The sequence below is a fragment of the Macrotis lagotis genome, chromosome 1 (assembly GCF_037893015.1).
Source record: "Macrotis lagotis isolate mMagLag1 chromosome 1, bilby.v1.9.chrom.fasta, whole genome shotgun sequence".
Taxonomy (NCBI): Eukaryota; Metazoa; Chordata; class Mammalia; order Peramelemorphia; family Peramelidae; genus Macrotis; species Macrotis lagotis.
Genome location: NC_133658.1, coordinates 757,685,556 through 757,706,326, shown reverse-complemented (window position 1 = coordinate 757,706,326; position 20,771 = coordinate 757,685,556). Strand labels below are relative to the sequence as shown.

The following is a 20,771-nucleotide window of genomic DNA, read 5'->3' as shown; positions in this document are numbered from 1 at the left end:
GACAGAGCCTTCCCTAGCATAGAATAAATCAGGATTATTTTTCTTGAGTTCTGTATCATGTCATCAAATACTAGTGCATTTATTTAAGGATCTTCCAGAAAGATGGAAAAGGAAGAGGCTCACTTAATACAGAGCCAAATCCATATAAATTGGCACTTAACATTCCCTAAAGACAAAATCCCCTAGAACTAAAGCTCTTCCCTACTTTTCTCCCCCTGGCTCCCTATTTATGACTTGTTTTTCCCTTTTCCTTCCCTTTCAATACTGCCTTTGATGAATGATTTTTAATCTCTAGACAAAAAGGTGGAGTTGCCCCTTTACCACCTCAGAGTGTCCCCTTTCTGACTTCCCCTTTACTGTTTGTCCATTTTTCTTCTGTATAAAAATGTTGAGGGAAGTCCTTATTTTATTATAATCTAGACCTCCAAATTCCTTAGGAAACATTTATCTTAATGATAGGTGGGGCTGGGGAGGAGACTAGGTATGAGTTGTGGCTTGGGTGGTAGGGTTGGGCTATGATTGGAATATTTTTTGAGATTAAATGATTAATTTTCTTCAGTGGAATTTTTGGGGAGAGACTTCCTCTCCGCTATTACCTGTTTGCTGGGATGCTGCTGAGTGGGACTTTTACTTCGCTCTTTGGCCTGGGTTATTATTGGAACATTCACCAACTCTGGTACTATGTGCTTATCCAGGTACAGGTTCCTTTTCCTTTACAGATTTATTTTCCTGTCTGAGCTCTTCCTCCATTCCTGTTCCCATTCCCCTAAATCCAACCTATGTCTTTGGGCTCTTTAATCACTAGTTGGGAGGATATAGGATTAGAAGGGCATTTTATTTATCTGTTAATGCTTTGTGTATGATCTTTGAGTAGTATGGGTAGAATTTCATTCCCAGCTTCTTGTTCCTCTCCCTCCTTTTCAGTTCCAGACTGTTGAAGTTAACCTGTGCTCATCATACATGTTCCCTTAACTCTTTTTCCTGTAGATCTTTAATGGACTGGCACAGACCACAGGGTGGCCAGCGGTGGTGACCTGTATTGGTAACTGGTTTGGGAAGGGAAAGTGAGTATAGGCATGAAGGGGAGGGAGGGCAAGGGAGAGGGGATTGAAGGGTGCTTGGAAGAAGAGATCATACCCCAAGCTGCGGGTATGGATTTCACTGGTGAAGAATAGTGGAATAATTACATTGGGATTCCAGGGGAGGGATTAAGTAGGGAGAGAACTCATCTGGAAGGTGTTAAGGTCCCTCAATTCTCTTCCTGATTAGGTGACATAGATCAAGTACCTTCCTTGCTTACAGCCTCAGTTGCCCCTTTGGTGATGAGGTGCTTTGAGCTCATCAGATGAGATATACCTCATGAAATTCTCAATTAGCTCCTTGACCTAGGTCTAGGCTGCTAACCTTTCTACCTCCTTTCTCGTCCTCCATCTTCTTCCTTCCATCTCTAGGCGTGGATTTATCATGGGTATCTGGAACTCCCACACATCTGTGGGCAACATACTGGGCTCCCTGATTGCAGGTATCTGGGTGGATTCAGCTTGGGGCCTGTCCTTCATCGTGCCTGGTATTGTCATCGCTGTCATGGGCCTCATCACCTTCTTCTTCCTTGTTGAGTGTGAGTGGAGAACTAACTCCTGGGCCTTCTCCTCTCCCAGGATTCTCTAATGAGCATCACACTAAATTTTTGTTTTTCTAGCCTGAAGGTTTTCCTGAATTTAAGGGGCTGAGAAAACGAGATGACTAATGTTAACTCACATTTGTGTAGCACTTTGGCTTATAGTGTTTTCCTCACAGCCATCCTGTGAGGTGTATAGTGCTAGCATTATCTTAGTTTTATAGCTGATGTAGCAATTAGCAATGCTTTACTTTATAGGACTTTTTGCTTTTTAAATAACTTACACATTCATCATTTCATTTGATTCTTATAAGCAGACTTGTGATGTAGGTAGGAAAGTTAGTAATAGCTCCACTTTACAGGTAAGAAATTGATATCAAAAGCTTAAATCATTTGCTTAAATCCACACAATCTGCTGGAGACAATTGGGAAGTCTCATACCTCCCTGACATCTAGGTGGTACAGTGAATACAGCATGGGACCTGGAGTGAGGAAGTGAGGAAGACTTGAATTCAAATACAGCCTCCAACATTTACTAGTAGTATGACTCAGAACAGCCCTGTTTGCCTCAGTTTCCTTATCTGTAAAATGATCTGGAGAAGAAAATGGCAAACAATTTGAGTATCTTCACTAAGAAAACCCTAAATAAGGTCACGAAGCATCAGGCACAGCTGAAACGACTGAACAACAACTCCTGCCTTCCAATACACTATTCCTCTGCTTTTTAAATTCCACTGTCTTTCTTTTCCTCCTTCTTATAATTAAAGTACCCAGAGTTCCCAAACTCTGAATTGGTTTGAGCTCAGTAATAAGGAATGAAAGGATGAGGCTATTCAGGAATGATAGGATCTGACTTTGTGTGACTCTGATCCCCACTTTTTCTTTCAGACCCTGAAGATGTGGACTGTACCCCACCTCAGCACCATGTGAGTATGAGCCCTACCAGAAGAGGCTCTCTCCTTATTTCTTTTCATTTTTGGTTTCCAGCAATTTAGGTGCAGCAGACTAATAGGAAGGAGAAGTTGAGAAATCAGTCAGTTACTAAACAGTCCTGATTAATCACTACCTCTCACTTCCTCCTTCACATTTTACCACCTAAATCTCCATCAGAGGCAGGTCCAGTCATAGCCAATCAGTGTATTCTATAGCAGGGTCCCTTGAGGCCTATGTATAACCATGATTTTAAGTCTCTGACCCTGGGGCCTATTCCTTTCAGTCAGGGATGTCCCATACTCCTCAGTTAATGGTAAGTAAGTCTGGATTTCCATTCTGTGGGAGGGGAGTGCCAGAATCTCATTCCCTATATTAAGGAAGTTTTTTCCCCCACTGTGTTCAGAATGGGCCAGTTGAAAACCTGGGTACATCTGTGGAGTCGGTGGTTGGGCATTGCCCTGAGAGGGAGAGTGGAACTGGAGGTGCTGAATGTTCCAAGGAGTCAGAAGAAAAGCCTGAAGCTATCAGTTTCTTTGGGGCACTCAAGATCCCAGTAAGTAAGGGAGGATTGGCAGGGGTGGAGGTGGTGAGAAGTTGATTAGTTCTTGAGTGGTTATTCCAGAGGTTTCTTTCTGTAAGGGTTGAGTAGAATAGGATACCTTAGCTCAATGATGAGGGAATCCCTTGGCACCATCCCCACTGTTCCTTTCCTTTCCTCCAGGGCGTAGTAGAGTTCTCCTTGTGTCTGCTGTTTGCCAAGCTGGTCAGTTATACCTTCTTATTTTGGTTGCCCCTCTACATCGTTAATGTGGGTAAGTGCATTGCTAGGTGGAGAAAGTGGGAAGGTGGGTAAAGGGAGATAAAGTAAGGAAAGAATATTTGGAAGCTTGAGGTGGCACTGAAGGTGGATGACTCAGAGTAAAGGATTACCCAGGCATTCTGCATGTGGTTCAGGTCTGGGAATACAATTTTTGTGGAAGCTATCTTGTGAGAAAAGCAAGAAGATCAGAAATTGGATGCTGGGGCTTTTCGGCACTGCCCACTCCCCCACTGCACTCCATATCTCCTGGTCCGTTTTCCTTCAATCATATATTCCATCTTTGGGACAAAATTGAGGATTACCTAATTAACTAGGTACTACGTTTTCCTTTCCTTCTGCTCCCTGTTCTGAACACTTGCAGTCAAGTTTTACCTGACTCTTAAGCTGAGTGGTGAAATGGGGGTCTTTTAGAGCACAACCACCAGAGCAATTTCTAGCTCTTTCTGCCCAAAGGCATTGTGAGGATCATTGTGTTTTGTGCCAGTGCTGGCTCTGCTCTGGCATATTCTCCCAAACTTGGGCACATAATAGACATTTCTCTCTCATCTGACTGGGCTCAAAATCTGGTGTTTACTGATTGTCTACAACTAGGAGCTATACCTCATTGGGAACCTCCCCCTAGTCCCCAAAACATGCAGAACAAGATGTCACTTCCTCTAATTAACAAAGGATGCATTATTGGTCTTTCTTGGGTATGTTTTAAAATAAAAACTGTAGTAAGGTGTATCCTCTTTTCATCCTTCATCTACAACTATTAAGATCCTTTGGGCTCCCAATACCTTTTCTCTCCTCCCTCTCCAGAGATGGGAATTCATATTTCCTTAAGTTCCCTCTAAGCCATTCTCTACTCTCACCCTAATACCTGAGTACCTCCTTACCTGCTTATCATCAGCAATAATCCCTGTTTTGACCTCTCTGAAGTCCTACAAAGCTGCCTTTTTTTAATATTCTAGCAGCTTTGAACAGTACATTGTGAGAATTAGTTGTGATAAATCTTGAGTATAGTTTATCTCAAAGTTCATTTAAAGGGCTTTCTTCAAACATAGCTGAAGAATTATCTGGGTGCTATTCCTCAGATGCTCTATGAATCAATCCCTTATTATTTGCTTCTGAGTTATGCATTTTATTTGGCTAGTTGTGCTATTCTTAAGCTTATAGCCAAATTTCTTCTCAGTTTTTACCCTTTTGTTTTCTCCACAGCTCATTTCGGCCCCAAACAAGCTGGCGATCTTTCTACTCTCTTTGATGTTGGTGGCATAATAGGTCAGGCTCTCTGTGCTTGTATTTCCCAAAGGGTTCAGTCTTTTCCCTTGAATTGAGAGTAGAGTAGAATAGGGTAAGGGAGGGAAGAACATGATCAATAAAGTTCAACCTACTCAAGTGGAGGAGAGGACATATGCTTTCCAATGATTCCTGCCTGCCCAGGCAGCTTTTGGAAAAACTCATTCCTCCTCATATTTGGTTTTTTTTTTTTTTTTTTTTCATTTAAAGGGGATATGTGGGGAAGGGTGGAGAGAAAAGAATTTTTTCTCCACATCCTAGTCTCTAGGCTGTGGTAATGTAAAGGGGTCAAAGACTAGTGGGGTGATGGAGGGAGAGCTCTATCAGTGATTGCAGTGGGTGGTAAGGTGGGGTATGTGTTACAGGTGGCATCCTTGCAGGGATCATCTCTGACTATACCAATGGCAGGGCCACTACCTGTTGTGTCATGCTGATTGTAGCTGCCCCTCTGGTTAGTCTCTATCATTTGGGAGGGGAATGGTTGGATGACTACTTGGGGAATGTCTATGTGGAATAATTAGTTCATTAATCAACAAGAGGGCTAGCACAGTAGGAAGAGAAACATGTGGAGAGATTGTAAAACTATCAAGCTTAGGGGAAAGAGGGTTGTGGGGCTAGGGAATGGGAATAAGTAGAAACTAGGAAGGCCAAAATCCCCTAAAGGGGATTTTGGTTTACATTATAATGGGAAATTTAGTTTAGAATGTTCAGATAGGAAGATTTAAGATTTAGATTCTCAAGGTCTTGGAATCTATTCTTGGGGACAGAAATCCCTATCCATCTTAAGAGCTACATCAGATTCCTAAAGATCTGGGAATCTATTCCTGGGGAGAGGGAGAGAGAGAGAGATCCCTCACAGTTTTAGGAGGAGTAGACAAGAAGACTAGGGATTCCAGGATGTCAAGAGTAATGACCAGAGTCCCTATAAAAACCTAGTGAAGGCAATAACCTCTTTATTCCATGTCCTTTTTGCTTCCTTCTTTTTCTCCCAGTTATTCCTGTACAATTCTTTTGGCCAGAATGGGGTTGGCAGTTCTATAGGTGAGGTTGCAATTTGGTTTCTTCTGGATTTCCATGGAAATGAACCAAGAAGGGAAAGTTTTGTTGTTCTGGTTAATTTGGAGTGCCTGGGAATGGAATGGGTGGGAGTGGGGTGGGGTGGGGTAGAAGGAGGAACCCAATTCAGGGTACAGGGATTTACTAGGTTTAGAGAAAGAGAAACTAGGAAAATTCAATTTGTGTGGGGAATAATTCTTTAGGACTGGGACAACTTTGTAGCTTTAGTCTTTAACGGTGTTGACCACTATCTTTGTCTCTATTTCCTAGTGATGTTGATTATCTGTGGGGCTTTGGTCAATGGGCCCTACTCTCTCATCACCACTGCTGTCTCGGCTGATCTGGTAAGCTTGGGGCACTGAGGTACTAGGGACACAGGGCACTAGGAATTGGCATTGTATGTTATGAGCCAACTCATGGTATCCATTCCACGAAAGATCCCAGTTCCCCATAAGGCCTGTCTTAGTAGCGAAGGGAATTGTTTACAAGATTTGAGTAGATATCTGTCTTGATCTCATCTGTCCATTCCCAATGCTAGATAGGTCAGCTTCTTATCTAAGGAACATTTCCCCTTCTGAATAAACTTTGTGTTCCTTTCTCTCTCCTAAGTCAGGCATCTCCCCAATACCAAGATCAAACATGTCCTTTTGCCAGTATTGAAGTTATCCCCAAGTCAGATGCTGATGCTCTCCTTAATGTTTGGCTGCATGGTGGGCCTGGCTAAATAAGAGATGCAAGTTGTTTGGTTGGACCTCTGATTCTACTCTTTTACCTCTCCAGGGTACACACAAGAGTCTGAGGGGCAATGCCAAAGCCCTTTCCACTGTAACAGCCATTATTGATGGGACTGGCTCCATAGGTTAGTGTTGTCTGGTTGGGTCCTTGTCCTTCCCACTCTTTATCGTGGTGAGTTGAGTACTCATCTCTTCCATTGCATTGATTGAGACCTTGAGGATGAGGTGGGCTGGAGGAGCCCCTGAGTGATGGGGAGAATGTTACAGCAGAGATTTGGCCAACCTGAGATCAGGACCATCTTGCTTTGCTCCTCACATTGTCTTTTTCCTCTTTCCAGGTGCTGCTTTAGGTCCCCTGTTAGCTGGACTCATCTCCCCTACAGGCTGGAATAATGTCTTCTATATGCTTATCTCTGCAGATGTCTTGGCTTGCCTGGTAAATGACTTTTTTGGGTCAAGAGTGGGTGTGGGAAAGGGGCATTTGGTCCCTACCCAAAATAATGGGCATCTCACCTGGCTGCTTAGCTGGAACTTTGGAGCACAAAAATCTGGAACTATAAAGAAGGGAGTGTACTTAGTGGGGGTTTTTGATATCTTTTCTGGATAGGATAGTTCAGAGCTATAATACATTCCTCATATAATCTATCACTCTTGAGTACTATCCTTCCACCTTATAATTAATCAACAAATAATTATGGAATACATGTATTATGTAGAAGGCCTTGATAGACCCTATCTCTTTACTCCAGACCTCCACAATGACTGATAGTAACTAACTCCATACTTCTCCATCTGTTTGCCTCTCCCATACAGTTCCTCTCTCGATTGGTGTTTAAAGAGGTCCAGGCCTGGAGGGGATGTGTGAATAGAAATGGAGGGTGAGTTCTCTTGAAATTTAAGGTCCTTGAACTGGAGGGTTTGCTTAGGCACCCAATTTTAGGGGCTCTTCCAAATCTTAATCTACCTCAGGTGCTGCTGGAGAACCAGAGACTAATCTCTGACTTTTCTAAAACTACCCTGAGGCTTTGCTTAAGCCCCAGCTCCCTGAAAATTCTTAACTTAGACTCCAGGGAGCCTAGTGTGATCAGACTCCAGCCTCCATGCTTCTTGCACTCCTTCCCAACATCTTGCTAACTATTACTAACATTCATTGTCTTCCATATGTCTTCATAGCTCTTGTCTGGCCCTAACCCACCTGAGGTAGTGTCCGGTGGGCTGTGGTTTGTATTGTAAGTATGTTCCCTTAGTCCTATGACTCCTTTGCAATCGGAACCAGGACTGCATGCCAACTCTCCTCACCAGTGTGATTTCTCTTGCTTGTTTCTCAAAGGGTCAACTCCAAGGACTTGTGATTTAAATAGAATGTAATGTGCACTGGGCTTCCTTAGAAAGTGCAGAACTGGACAGGAGCCTCTGCCTTCTGTGGGGAAGATCAGATCTTAGAAGTTTTTTTTTTTCTGGAGCCTTTGGGGATGGGGGATAAAATTTGGAGTTAAGACTCTTTGCAGTCATAATGCCACTGCCATGGGGTTCATAATCCAAGATTATCTCTGCTTGTGGAGTAAAGAAATCAATAAAATTGAATTCTAATCAAGTCCAATGGAGATACCTGACCTGGTTCTCCCTCTGCTTTTTGTTGACAGTCTATCTGGGTTATGGGGGAAGAAAGGTGGTGGGGAGGGAGGAAATGGAATGCCATAGGCAGAAGGGGAAAGGCAAAGGGGCTGGTCAGAGACTGGGACTCTGTTTGGTGGTGGTAGGGGTAACCCTTTCTATGTCATTTCCTCCTTTATCCCCCTCCTATCTCCTCCCTCCACCCCCCCCCCATTTTTTTTCCTCCTAGGCCTGTTTTTCTTGCTTGCAGGAATTTGGTTGATACTTTGAACCCAGACTAGATGGGAGAAGGGCAGGAAGGGAGTTTCTTTTGTACTCCACGGGAAGCCTGGGAGGCCTCTATTCTACTGCTGCTTATCTGGGGAAAGATGATTTAGGAGAGTTCTTTCCCTTGAGGGAATTGATTGTCTATGTAGACATGGAAGATGGTGGGTCTTGGGGACTAGACTGGAAACCATGCTGCACTCTCTAAAGGAGGACTAGGCAGCACTTAAGACTGCAACAGTTTATTTATGTATTGGTGCCCCTCTCACTCATTTACACACGATGGACTAAGGGTGAAGGGAGTGACCTACTGAAGTGCTGAAAAGGAGGAAGAGGAATCAGGTGGCTCTATTCTAACTTGCTCCCTGTAGAAACGACTTTATTTATAGTAGAAGGGAGATTTAGAGCTTCTACCCTCACACTCTATTTATAAATGACCTAAGGTAGAACTCGAGGTGGGTATTTCAAACTACTGTACTTCTAAGGTAGGGGTGGGGAACCTCTGGCCTGAAGGCCATATTGGTCTAGCATTGCCAGGGCAACCAAAGGGGTGACTCAAAATTCAATAAATCAGTAGCTTTTTAGGGGTGAATTATTTGACCAAATACAGCCCACAAATGATGTTATAAATATCTAAATGGCCCTTGGCAAAAAAAAAAAGTTCCCCACTCCTATTCTGAGAGGGTTATAAGAGTCTACCTGACCCTCTCATCTCTATTGTAGCTCCCTAACCTGAGTTTCCATCTTCCTTCTAGATATAAAGAGATATAAGGCCCCAATCTGGAGCCAAGGATATCTGCTGGATCCCCGGAAAACTCCCCAATGGAGACACCCACAGACATAAAAAAAACTTTTGGGGCAGCCAGAGCTGCCAAGCCCCAGGCCAGCCCTGGGACCTGCATAGGACTTGATAGAATTTCCAGGGGAAAGAGGCTCAACAGCCTCAGGGAATCCTAGATTAAAGAAAACTACACTTTTAAAACAGGAAGTGTGTTGAAAGTAGTACATTCTAAAATAGTAAGGCTGGAACTAAGGTGGTATCTCGATCACAAGCAGAAAGGCATAGCCTTTTGCCTATCCTAAGTCTAGATCCTTTGCTGAATTGGGTGAATCTTAAAAATTAGGTGCCAGGAGAGAAGGTAAGGATTCTGTGGGGACAAAGCACTATAATAGGCCATACTATTCCTCTCCTCTCCCCATCACCATTATATTTGAACTGACTTTATAATCAATTGTTCCCTTCTATTACAGAAGTGCCTTACTATGTTTTCAGGTGAACAACTACAGAGTTTGGGGTCTATTCTCTGTTTCCCTGCTCTATGACCATATCTCTGTACTCCCAAATTTAATCTCCCCCCCCTTTACTGCCCTCCCCACCAACTATGACTATGTTTTTGACAATTCATCATCCTTGATTATAACCTTTGTATTGATAAATGGAAGATTTTTGTCAGCTATTGTTAGCGTAATTGGAAAGAGTTGTTTGTATGTGTGTGATGCCTTTTATCTTAATTTGGTTATATTTTGGGGACCTCTACCATATGTTTAGTACTGAAATCGGTTCTATTCAAGATAAAGAAGTATAACAGTCAATCTTCCCTCAAAAAACTTAAAACATAGTTGGGAAGATGAAAAACATTGATTATATTGCATTGCCAATAACCATAAGTACAAATGAAGACTCATTTTCTCCTCTGTGGTTCTTGCTTGTAGAGATGTTAAGTGCTATTTATAATTGCCTTTTTTGCTGTAATATGTGTGATTTTACTTAGAGAATTCAATTCTATAAATAACTACCTTCATATTGTTGCTGTTTGCCAGTCTGGTCTCCTGGCTATTTGTACCAAAGCTATATTATTTAAAGCCATATTTCATCATCCTTATAACTGTATTCTGTTTTTTATGTGCGCCATACTTTGGTTTTCTAACAATACCTAGGATTTGGATTATTGTACCTAAATTTGATTGTTTTGAGGTTGCATTATAAGACTATGTTGTTGGTGATGTTAGGGCTAGTTTGATAGTGATTTTTCATTGGAATTCATAAAGGATGTTGACACCACTATTAAGAAGCCAGAAGACAGAGGCTATACAAAACCAAGCATCTTTGGCAGGTTAGGTTTCATAGACCTGCATTAGCTGAGATAGCTCATTATGATATTCTGGCTGGGCATAAATTGTTTGGCAAGTGAATTGATGGGCAGCTAGGTGGCGCAGTGGATAGAGCACCGGCCCTGGAGTCAGGAGTACCTGAGTTCAAATCCGGCCTCAGACACTTAATAATTACCTAGTCGTGTGGCCTTGGACAAGCCACTTAACCCCATTGCCTTGCAAAAACTAAAAAAAAAAGTGAATTGATACTTTTATCTCTTTCCACTCTGTGTTCCCCAACAACATTCAGATTTTAGAAAGTAGTTAAAAAGATGACCATTTATCAAACCTTACTCTGGCCATGAGGGCAAAAGAAGAAAATAAGGGTCTTCAGAATGGCTATAGGAAGAATCTATTCACTATTAAACTTAGTGCTTTCAATATACAATAGACTTTACCCCCTTCATCCCCGAGACTGTCTGTTGATAGTTTGATTTAGCATTGCCACTATCTCTTTTGGCCACTAGATGGTGATACCACTCCATGGAAGAACCTTAATGGTGCCCAGAGCCTAAATAGAAGCTTTCTTGGAGCTAGTCAAGGAGAACAGAGCTATCTCCCAAACCTATAAAAGAAACTTGGGAATTTTGGTATACTTTGTGGTGTATCCCACTATTCATGGTTCCCTCATTACTTGTTTTATGACTCCCTTATTCCTCTTTTTAATTTGCATTGCCCCTTAATGCAATAATTCAGTTATTTTCTCTCCAAGTTTATGGACAATGAATTGACTCCGTGGTTTTAAGTGGCACTAATTTAGAGATTTGAGAGCTATTCCAAGATGGATTACTACCACCAGCAAACAAAAATTCCCTAAACTGAGCTATCTCCAAAGTATCCCATCTATCAAGAAAAATAATTTATTGTCTGATACATATTAGGAATAGGACAATACAAAATGGGTTAGTTTGTTCCTTGTGCTTACTGACTTCACATTTTGGTTCAAAAAACTAGAGATATATAGAGAGTTAAATAACAATACCAGAGCTTTTACAAAGTTGTCATCAATTGCCTAAGGAATGTTATAAACAAAACTACTTGAGTTTGGAGAAGGAAAGCAAACACTGCTAAACTGGTTAGGGGATGCTTCATGGAAGAAGAGGGAATTTAAGCAAGAACTTAAAGGATGTGTAGTATTTGGATAGGTAGGAAGATAGCAAGATAAAGGGTTGAAAAGTACTTGTGCTTTAGAAAGAGAAAAAAAGGGATGTTTTTAAGGAAAATCATATGGGTTGTTATTTAGGTGTATTTTATTCTTTGTGACGTTGGTAAAGAGTAGTTTGCCTTTTTTCTTTCTTTCATTTTATAGAATGAAACACAACACAGCACAACAGTACAAACAGGGTTGAGTGACTTAGCCAGGCTGAGGCCAGATTTGAACTCTGAATGATGAATCTTCTCAACTTCAGCACTATATCCACTGTAGCACCTAGCTGCCCAATGTGGCATGCTTAAGAATTACTGAAATGATTAGATTTGTTTAGGAAAATGGTGATAGGGTCAGGAAAGCATGGGATCAAATTGTGGATGTCAAGTAAAGGAATATAGGTTATATTTTATGGGCACTTGGGGGGGTATCAAAGATTATTGAATAAGATAGATGGAAGTTTAATGGTGATGTGAAGGAGCAGAGATAGGAGAAAAGGCATGGTGGGTAGTAGAAAAGAGATAATATACAAGAGACAATAAAGAAAAATTTTCATGATTTAGTGATACAGATTTCATTTGTATCAATAACATCATTCATAGAAATGAAGAATTTAGTTTTGGCTAAGGTTGGGGGAATAGGGGAAAATTCTGAATTTGACATTAGGCAAGTTGAGTTTGGGAAGACAAGGAATGCCCATATAGACTATTAAGAAGCTAGGCATGTGACTGGAGCATAGGAAAAATCAAAACTAAAAATAGGGACTTGGGAATCACCAGTATAGTATAGAGATGATAGCTGAAGATTAAGAAAAATGAGATTTCCCAGAAGAAATTACAGAGTTAGACAAGTTGAAGAACTAAATCTTAATCTACCCCCATTTGGAGAACAGGAAGAAGACTAAAGTTTAAAGGAAGTGAAGAATGATCGATTAGGAGTAATTAAAATATAGGGTAATATATCTCCCATGTCATCTTTTGTATGGGTTGTGTGGGTTCATTTCTCTGAAACACTTTCCATTTGATTTCCATGAATTCAATTCTACTTTTCAGGGCATTTATGTGTCCCATTGTATAGAATGTTTGACCTGAAATCAGACAGACTCATCATCTTCTTGAATTCAGATAGTTTCAGAAATTTACTAGCTGTGTGACCCTGAAAAAGTTACTTAATCCTCTTTGTCTCAGTTTCCTCATCTGTAAAATGAGCAAGAAAATGGCAAACTTCATTATCTTTGCTAAAAAACCCCCAAATGGAGTCACAAAGAATTGGGCCCACCTGAAAAATGATAACAAATCTTACAATCATGCCTCAATAACTTTATCTGGCTTAATCTAAAAGGTTTTTTTTGCTTCTAGTCTTGCCATCTTGTCCATACAGACTTGTTAAGAAGTCTTGTTTATCTTTTTTCATTCAAGAGCTTGACCAGGCTTGAGGCTTTGCTATCCCATAAACTGGGCATACCTAGAAAATTGCTATATGTGGGTTAAACAATACTTTTCCATGTATGACTGGCAGTGAAGTTTGTTAATTCTTAACCCTGGTACTTTGATATCCTACCATGAGAGGTGTACAATTGAGAAAAGTTATGTTTATATATTTCTAAGGGTCTTGGGGAACCCAGCATTGGGAATTTGCTTTTCTACAGTGATTTCTCCCAGTCCCCAAGATTACTGCCCCACTTCTGCCTTGGGCACAGTATGTTCACTAGAGGCCTGGAGTCAAGCCTTCTCTCTGGGCCTCAGCACACACACGGGGCTAATGCAAGAGCATTACGTTAATTAGTTATTCATTTAATTTAACTTCACATTTGGTCTCAATTAAGCCTAAAGTGTTCCTCCTTATAGATGCTACAATAGCACTTGTAATTAAAAAGCAATAACTCTTTGCATTTCTCCTTTTTAGAGACCCATTGGGAGGCCTGGAGAGTGGGGGAGGAAGATAGTAATGAGGAAAAAAGGAGGTAGTGGTTGAGAACTCAGCATTATTAGGAAACAGATAAAGTTGACCTTAGACAGAGAAATGGGGGGGAAAGGGGACAGGTTAAGTCCTAGGACTTGATGATCTTGCCAAAAGTTGATATTGTTGGCTTTGAGAGATGGGTAATGGTCCTAGAAGATAGATGGGAGAGTACAGCTCTGGTAGAAAAGAAGGAAACTGATGGGGAGAAACAACCATCATATCATGAGTATTTACCAGGATGCCAATTGACTGAATTCAGTGAAACAAATCAAGTAAAAGTAGGAGAATTGTCTGTGGTACATATATTACATAATGTATGATGTGTACCCCATTTACCTTGTCAATTTTCTGCAGGTAGACCCCATACAAAGTACATGTTTTACACATTCAATGCATTTTGAAATAGCCCTAAATAGCTGAAAAATGAGCCTGTTTTGAGTTTCTCTTACTACATCTGTGGGAAAAATTTGGATATAATATAGATATCAGCCTCTCTTCCCTGGGTTCTAGGAGCTTAAGATAGATACTGGAAGATTCTTTTGATACCAGCCCTGTAGTTTTGATTTCAAGTCCAGTAAGTGGAAGTTTAGAAAACAGTAAAAGTATGCTTTTCACAAAATATAGTTTTGTTTAAGGGCATTCCTGCCACCCCCAAGCCTGTAAATTCTGTTTTTGAAATAGGTGATTATGAATGCTGATATCAGGGAGAAATTCCCAACTTCATTTGCCTTGAAAGCCCCATTGCTGTTAACAGAATGATCTGACAGCTCAACATCTATTGAGAAAGTGGAAGGGGGATAGATTTATGACCAGTCACCTACCATAGGAGCTTTCTCAGACTTGTTCTTTCAGTAGGGACTCTCCCAGGAGAAGATGACAAGCAAAAAGCCTGTGCTTGTTAGGAATCAGTGTTCCACTTGGGTTAGCCCAGCATCTTTGTGCTGCATCTCTTAGGCACCTGGGCTCCTCAGGAACAGCAGATGCAACTGCTCCAAGCCCGAGTACAGTACAATAATATGAAATCTGTTAGCCTGCTCTTGCCTTTCAATCTGTTTAGATGATCTCCCAGTTACCCGTTTTGTTCCCTTACATGTGGTCTGTGACAAAACAGATTCCTCACAAATAGTTCCCTTTGAAGCCTCTATTTCTGCGGTGAAGTTTCAGTCTTAACTTCTATAATTAACTGAAGATGATGAGGTAGGAAACATTACAAGTTGGGAAAAATTCAACCTGTCCCTATGCCTGATATTTCAATTCCCTAAGCTTTGTCTCTGTCAAAATTTAGATTCTATACCTTCTGAGCAGTAATTCTGTCTTCTCTGTGCTCATAATCAGACTCCACAGCTACAAAGTAACATTAAACTTCCCCAAAGTCTAGAAGTTTCAAAAACTTTAGCTTATTTGACCTGCAAGCCCTCATTTTCAGGTTTCTGATTTTAAGTCAGAAGACTACTCCTGGAGGACACCGGATGCAATACATAGTCAATTTATTCACTACTAAAGTAAGGGCTATTACTTCCTTAACCTCCTCTCTTACCTCTAATCAAACTTGGAATACACAAAACAGTGTTAGCAGTTTTATTAGACAGGAAATGAGACCAGATCTATGTCTTTTTAGAGTTCTCTAGATAAAATGGTCTATAACTAACCACTATACAAAATTTTCCAAAATACAAAAATAACATTTTAGATCTAAGCACACTTCCTTTCCAAATGAACTAGATCTTGAAAGCAATCTAATTTCATAAATCATCATAAAGTACCTGATTTTTGACCTCTGCTAACTATAGGCAAATATTTTCTTCCCTTAAATCATTTCACTTTTATCCTGTCTAATTTATTAAAATCCCACTCCGAAATAATTATGTATTATTTTTTTTGATTCTAAATAGATAGAAAACTGAGGTATTAAAAAAAAGGGAAGTGATATGCAGTCATTCAAGGTAATTGTGAAGATATTACAAGTCAATGAAGAATTCATCCATCCCAGCATAATTCCATTGCTCCTTTGATGAATCCCCATACTCATGGAATTCTTGCCAGATCCAAGACATGAAAGCTGCCCATGCCAAAAAGCTGAAGCTCCATTCAATTGGTAGTTTAAGGTATTTCTCTGAATAAATCCTTAGTATGACCGAAGTGGTTTGGCATAGATTGGCTCCAGGATGTGGTGAATTAAAACCAGGAAGAGGCTTCCAAGGAAGAAAAGAGTGAGAAAAACCAGTAGAACATAACGACCAATGAAGAATTTGTCTATGATCTAGAGAATAGAGAGAAAAAAAATGTCAAAAGTGACAGATATTGGGCTGCTTTTCACTTTAACATCTTTGTTTTATTGAGTCTGAAATCTCTAGTTAAGGTCCCTAATTCTAGATGTTTACAATTTTCAGACCTGACCCCACTCTGCCTTACCTCTCTAAATAGAAAAGGGATTTCCCTTTTAGAACCGAGGCGAATTTAGAGTTTTAACAAGTAAAAGGATAAGTAAGGGTTTAGCAACCACCTAGAGGGGTTCTAGAAGGATCATTAACTATATTCCCTGGATGTTTTTTGTTTTTTTGCACGGCAATGGAGTTATGTGACTTGCCCACAGTCATACAGCTAGGTAATTATTAAGTGTCTGAGTTCGAATTTGAACTCGGATCCTCCTGACTCCAGGACCAGTGCTTTATGCACTGTACCACCTAGCTGTCCTGGATGATGTTGTCTACTTTAAGAGAGACTGAGTTAATATGAAGCCAGAAAGTCCCTGATAGCACGAACCTTAAAATAATACTGTGTAGCATTCATCTGAAGGTATTTGGTCCTTTTATAAATATTTACCCACCCAACATTACTAGGGCTAATGTAACCAATTGCTTATAACACTTGCCTAAAATATTTGTTTCAGTAGCATTCCCAAAGTCAATAAGCTGATCATTGAAAGAAATCAATAACTATCAACTAGCCACACTGGAAGATTCTGGTTTTGGCACTGATTGAAGCACTGACTTTAGCCTCCTTAGCTCCACTATCATGCTGAATGACCTCAGATCACACTATTCTTCCTAAATTCATATGCTGATAATCTATATCAACCTAGCTAGACAGTAATACAAACTGCAGATGGATAATGTCACAGCTTTCAAGGTCTTTGAACATAACACCTGGAAGATAATCCCAAATGCCTGAGTGGTGATCCAGACACAGAGCACCTGTCAAATCCAAGCACCAGTGTGATTGCTGAGATCCAAAGACCCCAAGAAGAAAAGGGCTGCAACCACCCTGGCTGCTCAAGGGATTGCCCCATGCTCAGCTTACAACAAAGGTCAGTTTGATGAAACAGCTTTAACATAAGTTTGACCTTGGCTCTAGTACAGAACAAATCTCTTGCGGGCTACATGTTTGCTCGTTCGACACGTTTCACTTTTTAATTAGCCAATTAGCAGGCCTTGGTTGCAGAAGGCCCAGGTCATGTATTATTGATACGGTATTGAGCTGGGTTGCTGCAGGGGCCAGTTCTGGAAATCCTGCAAATGAGAACTCCCATTTTGCTGGCCATGCTGACAAGCAGAATTTGTCCAAACCCTACTTTTTTTCTTGAGTCTGAGACTCCTGTGACACAGGATGATTGATTTCATAATATCTTTTTTCCATAGTGCTTTTCCTTTAGAATTCATATTTGCAGTAGCCCAAGACAGAAGGAAGCCATTTCAGAGATGGGGAAATTGAGGCAGAAATTTGCCCCAATTCACATAAAGACAGATGGCACCTATAATGGCAAAGTGATTTTCTGAAACAGCAGAAATCTTGGCATTTAAAAATATAATTTCTCAAGACAATAAAAAACATTCTCATAAGTCTTCATAACTAAAGTGTTTAATCTTGACAATTCTAGGTAGACTTATGCCTTGTACAGGTTGGAGAGGTTCCATTTCAGCTATGAAAAATTCTCTATAGGGATTCTGTGGCAGCAGTGATAGTTTATGCTGTTTCTATTGGGTTGTTGGCAAAGAAGAAAAAGCTAAGCTTAGCTTGCCTCCTTTCATCAGAAAGGTGCTGCTCTTCTGAATGAAGAATACATTTTTAGGGGCAGCTAGGTGGCCCAGTGGATAGAGCACTGGCCCTGGAGTCAGGAGTACCTGAGTTCAAATCCGGCCTCAGACACTTAATAATGACCTAGCTGTATGGCCTTGGGCAAGCCACTTAACCCCACTGCCTTGCAAAAAGAAAAAGCTAAAAAAAAAAATGAAATAGACTTGAAGAATACATTTTTAGACATGTCCAATGAGTGATATTGCTTTTATTGAACTGATTTGTTGGAGGCGGGGAGGAAGGGAAGGAGAAGGTTATTTTGTTGGGGGAGGATAGGAAAGTCAATGGGAAATGACAGTGAAGAAAAAAAGAAAGGCATCAATAAAACATTTAAAAAGAAAAAGAAATCAACTTAGGATATGACCAAGAAGTAAGAACTCTTGGCCATTAAGAGGAAAGGCCAAAATGTTTTCATCTTGGCCTGGCCTGGAATAATGAAAATAATTACTACCTTTAGGAGGACTGGGGCCTAGGGGAGTTACAGAGTAAAGAACAATTTTCAGCCTAACAGCTTTGTGCAGCTATTTGAGCACCAAGGGAAGATAGGAGAAAGGAAATCAAACTACAGGAACACAGTCCAAGGATCTGAGGCCAGATATCATTCTCTGGTATAGCTACAATCTTTCAGAATAATGAAATAGATTTTGGGGCAGTGACAACAAAATTAGCAGACAAGGTGATAATGAGGCAAAAAAGGGATCACAACAAGATTACATTTATGGAATTCTTTTATAACTTACATCACATGTTACATGGCACTTTCCCTATGAACCAGATTAAAGACCTTGCAACTAGCTAAGTTCTGAAGCCAGGACTTCTGACTTCAAGTTGTATCCTCTTTTTATTACACCATGCTGCCTCTCCAAAGAGTTTCTCCTATAATTCAGCTTTCAAAAGAAAATGTTCCTCTTCACTATTTTTCTCAATGAGGAGCTATTCTCCCTACTTCACAGATAAGCCAAATTTATGCTAAGGAGGAAAAATATGCCACTCAGCAACCTTAAGTCACTACAAAGTCTGTATTGGCTTTGAAGACTGTACTGCTTGTTTGAGATGATTGAGCTTTGAGAAAATATAACACATATATAAATGTCTTATGGTGTTCCAGTGAAAACTCAGAACTAGATTGTTTTTCTTAAGAGAATGGGCAGAAGGGAATTAAAAACTTCCTCTTGAGCTTTCTCCTTCATTTGTTCTGCCATCATAGCTCTTCCAATGTCATAACATCAAACCTATATCAGGAAAGGTCCCATTATATTCGGGAAAGCCATAAAAATCACAATTCAGTAAAAAGAAACTGAATTTTTACCTTAAATTCTATCTCTGGGGTTGGGGCTTCAGAGGCCCGGGGAAAGAGCAATAGAACTGTTGTGATGATCAGAGCAGCAAGGAAAACAAAAATGAAAGAGAACCTGAAAGACAAGCATAAATATTGAAAGTACTGTTCTTATTTTCCACCAATGTGTTAGGCTTAGACTGCTCCCAGGAGCCAATATTCTTGGTTCTAATTCTGAAACAATGCTCAGAGGGCCCTGTTGTCCATCTGAATAGCTCAGTAAATTTAAGAGATTTTTCTAAAGTCATCCTCTTGATCCTGATTTAGGTAGGTACTAGCTATAAGTATTCCTAACAGGATCCAAATTTCTGATGTTGCAAGTCAGAGGGCTTTGTTTTTGCCCCTGATCATATAAGCACATTGTAATAACCATAGCAATTCAAGTCAAAACATGTTTTTTTTGTTTTTTTTTTTTTTTGCATAAATACTCAGGTACTTAGTACAACCCCTCTTTTCACTCTGGCAGTACAGATAGACATCCATAGTGTAGCACATTTAACTATTGCTTTTCAGAGATTAGATTATGGCCTTAGTTTCACAATCTTGGGGTATTCATTGCTTCTCCAGTTTCTCTGGGCCTAGACCTGGAGTTTCAGAGAAAGAACTAATTCTACAAATCTAAACAATAAAAAATTTTTTTTCCTGAAAGGCAGAGAAAGAGAAAGCACATTTCCCTATATTTAAGATACATTTTTCTACCTCATAGTGAAAACTAAATAAATCTTCCCCTTTAGACAATAAGTAACACAGTTAGTGTTTATGATGGACTAAAATGCAACTCACTCATACTGCCAGTAATTATAAAAATGATCTCCTGAATTCTAAATGTTTAATGAGTGTCAGCGATTTCAACTCTAATTGCTTTCACCTAGGACTCCCCAGCTGGAAAGAACATCTTACCTAGCTAGACCGGAGACTCTGGTTAACAGCACACACAGCAGCAATACCAACACCAAAGCAGCGCTAAGATGAATACTCCTGCACCCACTCCAAATACAGTGCCAGTCATTCTAGAGAAGAAAGGAAACATCAGCATTGCTGCTTTGGCTCTGCATCACTGCTCTGCCACAAGAACAGAATTAAATGTCCTATGTGCTCCATTTGCGTTCTTCTTTCCTTATATTTCCAGTTTTTATCTAAGTCATTCATTTGTGTGTGGAAAACCCAAGCCTGAGCACCAGTTGACTGAAGGAGTGGTGTACTGAGGAGTGGATGTGGAGAAAGGGGATTTTCTGATTAATATGTGAGGAAAATTAACCATAACAGGTATAAATTTCCAGAAAATGGCTAGTCCTTGGACCTCTTAACATTGGAAATTCAGGACACAAAACTTCTGCTCTATTTACTGCTTGGAGTCTGTCATATGTGTACTAACTTAGTCTGTAAGAGCTGGACTCCACAATGTGGTATACTTGAAAATATGATCTAGCATCAAACACTGACTTTAAAAACTATTAGCTGTGACATCATTGGGCAAGTTTGAATGGTTCAAAATTGACCCTACTAAGTAGGAAAGTATATTTCTTCATGGCAATACAAATAAGTCAAAGCAGATATAAATAAACCTTATACCACTGGCATGTTACTGGATGAAATAAATTTATGAGGCAAGCTACATGTTGATATGAAAAAAAAATGAACTATTCTGCTAACAGTGCATAATATGTATCAATATTGGGGGTGAGGTGACACAATGAATAGAATATTGGATTTGGATTCAGAACCTGGATTTAATTCTCAGTTCTGATATCACCTATGTTTCCTTGGGCAAATCACCTTTC

The 20,771-nt window shown here is 40.2% G+C and overlaps 2 protein-coding genes across 5 annotated transcripts in view; one reads left to right on the top strand and one right to left on the bottom strand.

Moving 5' to 3' along the window:
• SLC37A2 (solute carrier family 37 member 2) overlaps positions 1-10,203 on the top strand; it is a 29,667-nt gene extending 19,464 nt beyond the window's left edge. The window contains exons 5-19 of one of the 4 annotated variants that reach the window (XM_074216406.1): positions 560-695; positions 988-1,064; positions 1,452-1,618; positions 2,507-2,544; positions 2,955-3,104; positions 3,273-3,363; positions 4,572-4,634; positions 5,018-5,103; positions 5,645-5,693; positions 5,979-6,052; positions 6,489-6,567; positions 6,781-6,878; positions 7,256-7,320; positions 7,616-7,671; positions 9,076-10,203. In XM_074216406.1, the coding sequence (XP_074072507.1) occupies positions 560-695; positions 988-1,064; positions 1,452-1,618; positions 2,507-2,544; positions 2,955-3,104; positions 3,273-3,363; positions 4,572-4,634; positions 5,018-5,103; positions 5,645-5,693; positions 5,979-6,052; positions 6,489-6,567; positions 6,781-6,878; positions 7,256-7,320; positions 7,616-7,646 (1,204 nt within the window). In that variant the 3' untranslated portion in view covers positions 7,647-7,671; positions 9,076-10,203. Of the gene's footprint in view, positions 1-559; positions 696-987; positions 1,065-1,451; positions 1,619-2,506; positions 2,545-2,954; positions 3,105-3,272; positions 3,364-4,571; positions 4,635-5,017; positions 5,104-5,644; positions 5,694-5,978; positions 6,053-6,488; positions 6,568-6,780; positions 6,879-7,255; positions 7,321-7,615 lie in introns of all 4 variants that reach the window. The other 3 variants (XM_074216407.1, XM_074216408.1, XM_074216409.1) reach the window with 3 other exon arrangements.
• Positions 10,204-11,101: 898 nt separating this feature from the next.
• On the bottom strand, positions 11,102-20,235 carry LOC141508100 (transmembrane protein 218-like). The gene is given in 4 exon segments (XM_074216410.1): positions 11,102-15,840; positions 18,964-19,066; positions 19,891-19,942; positions 19,945-20,235. Coding segments are annotated over 4 exon segments (372 nt in total). The 5' UTR covers positions 20,027-20,235; the 3' UTR covers positions 11,102-15,705.
• Positions 20,236-20,771: the final 536 nt, after the last annotated feature.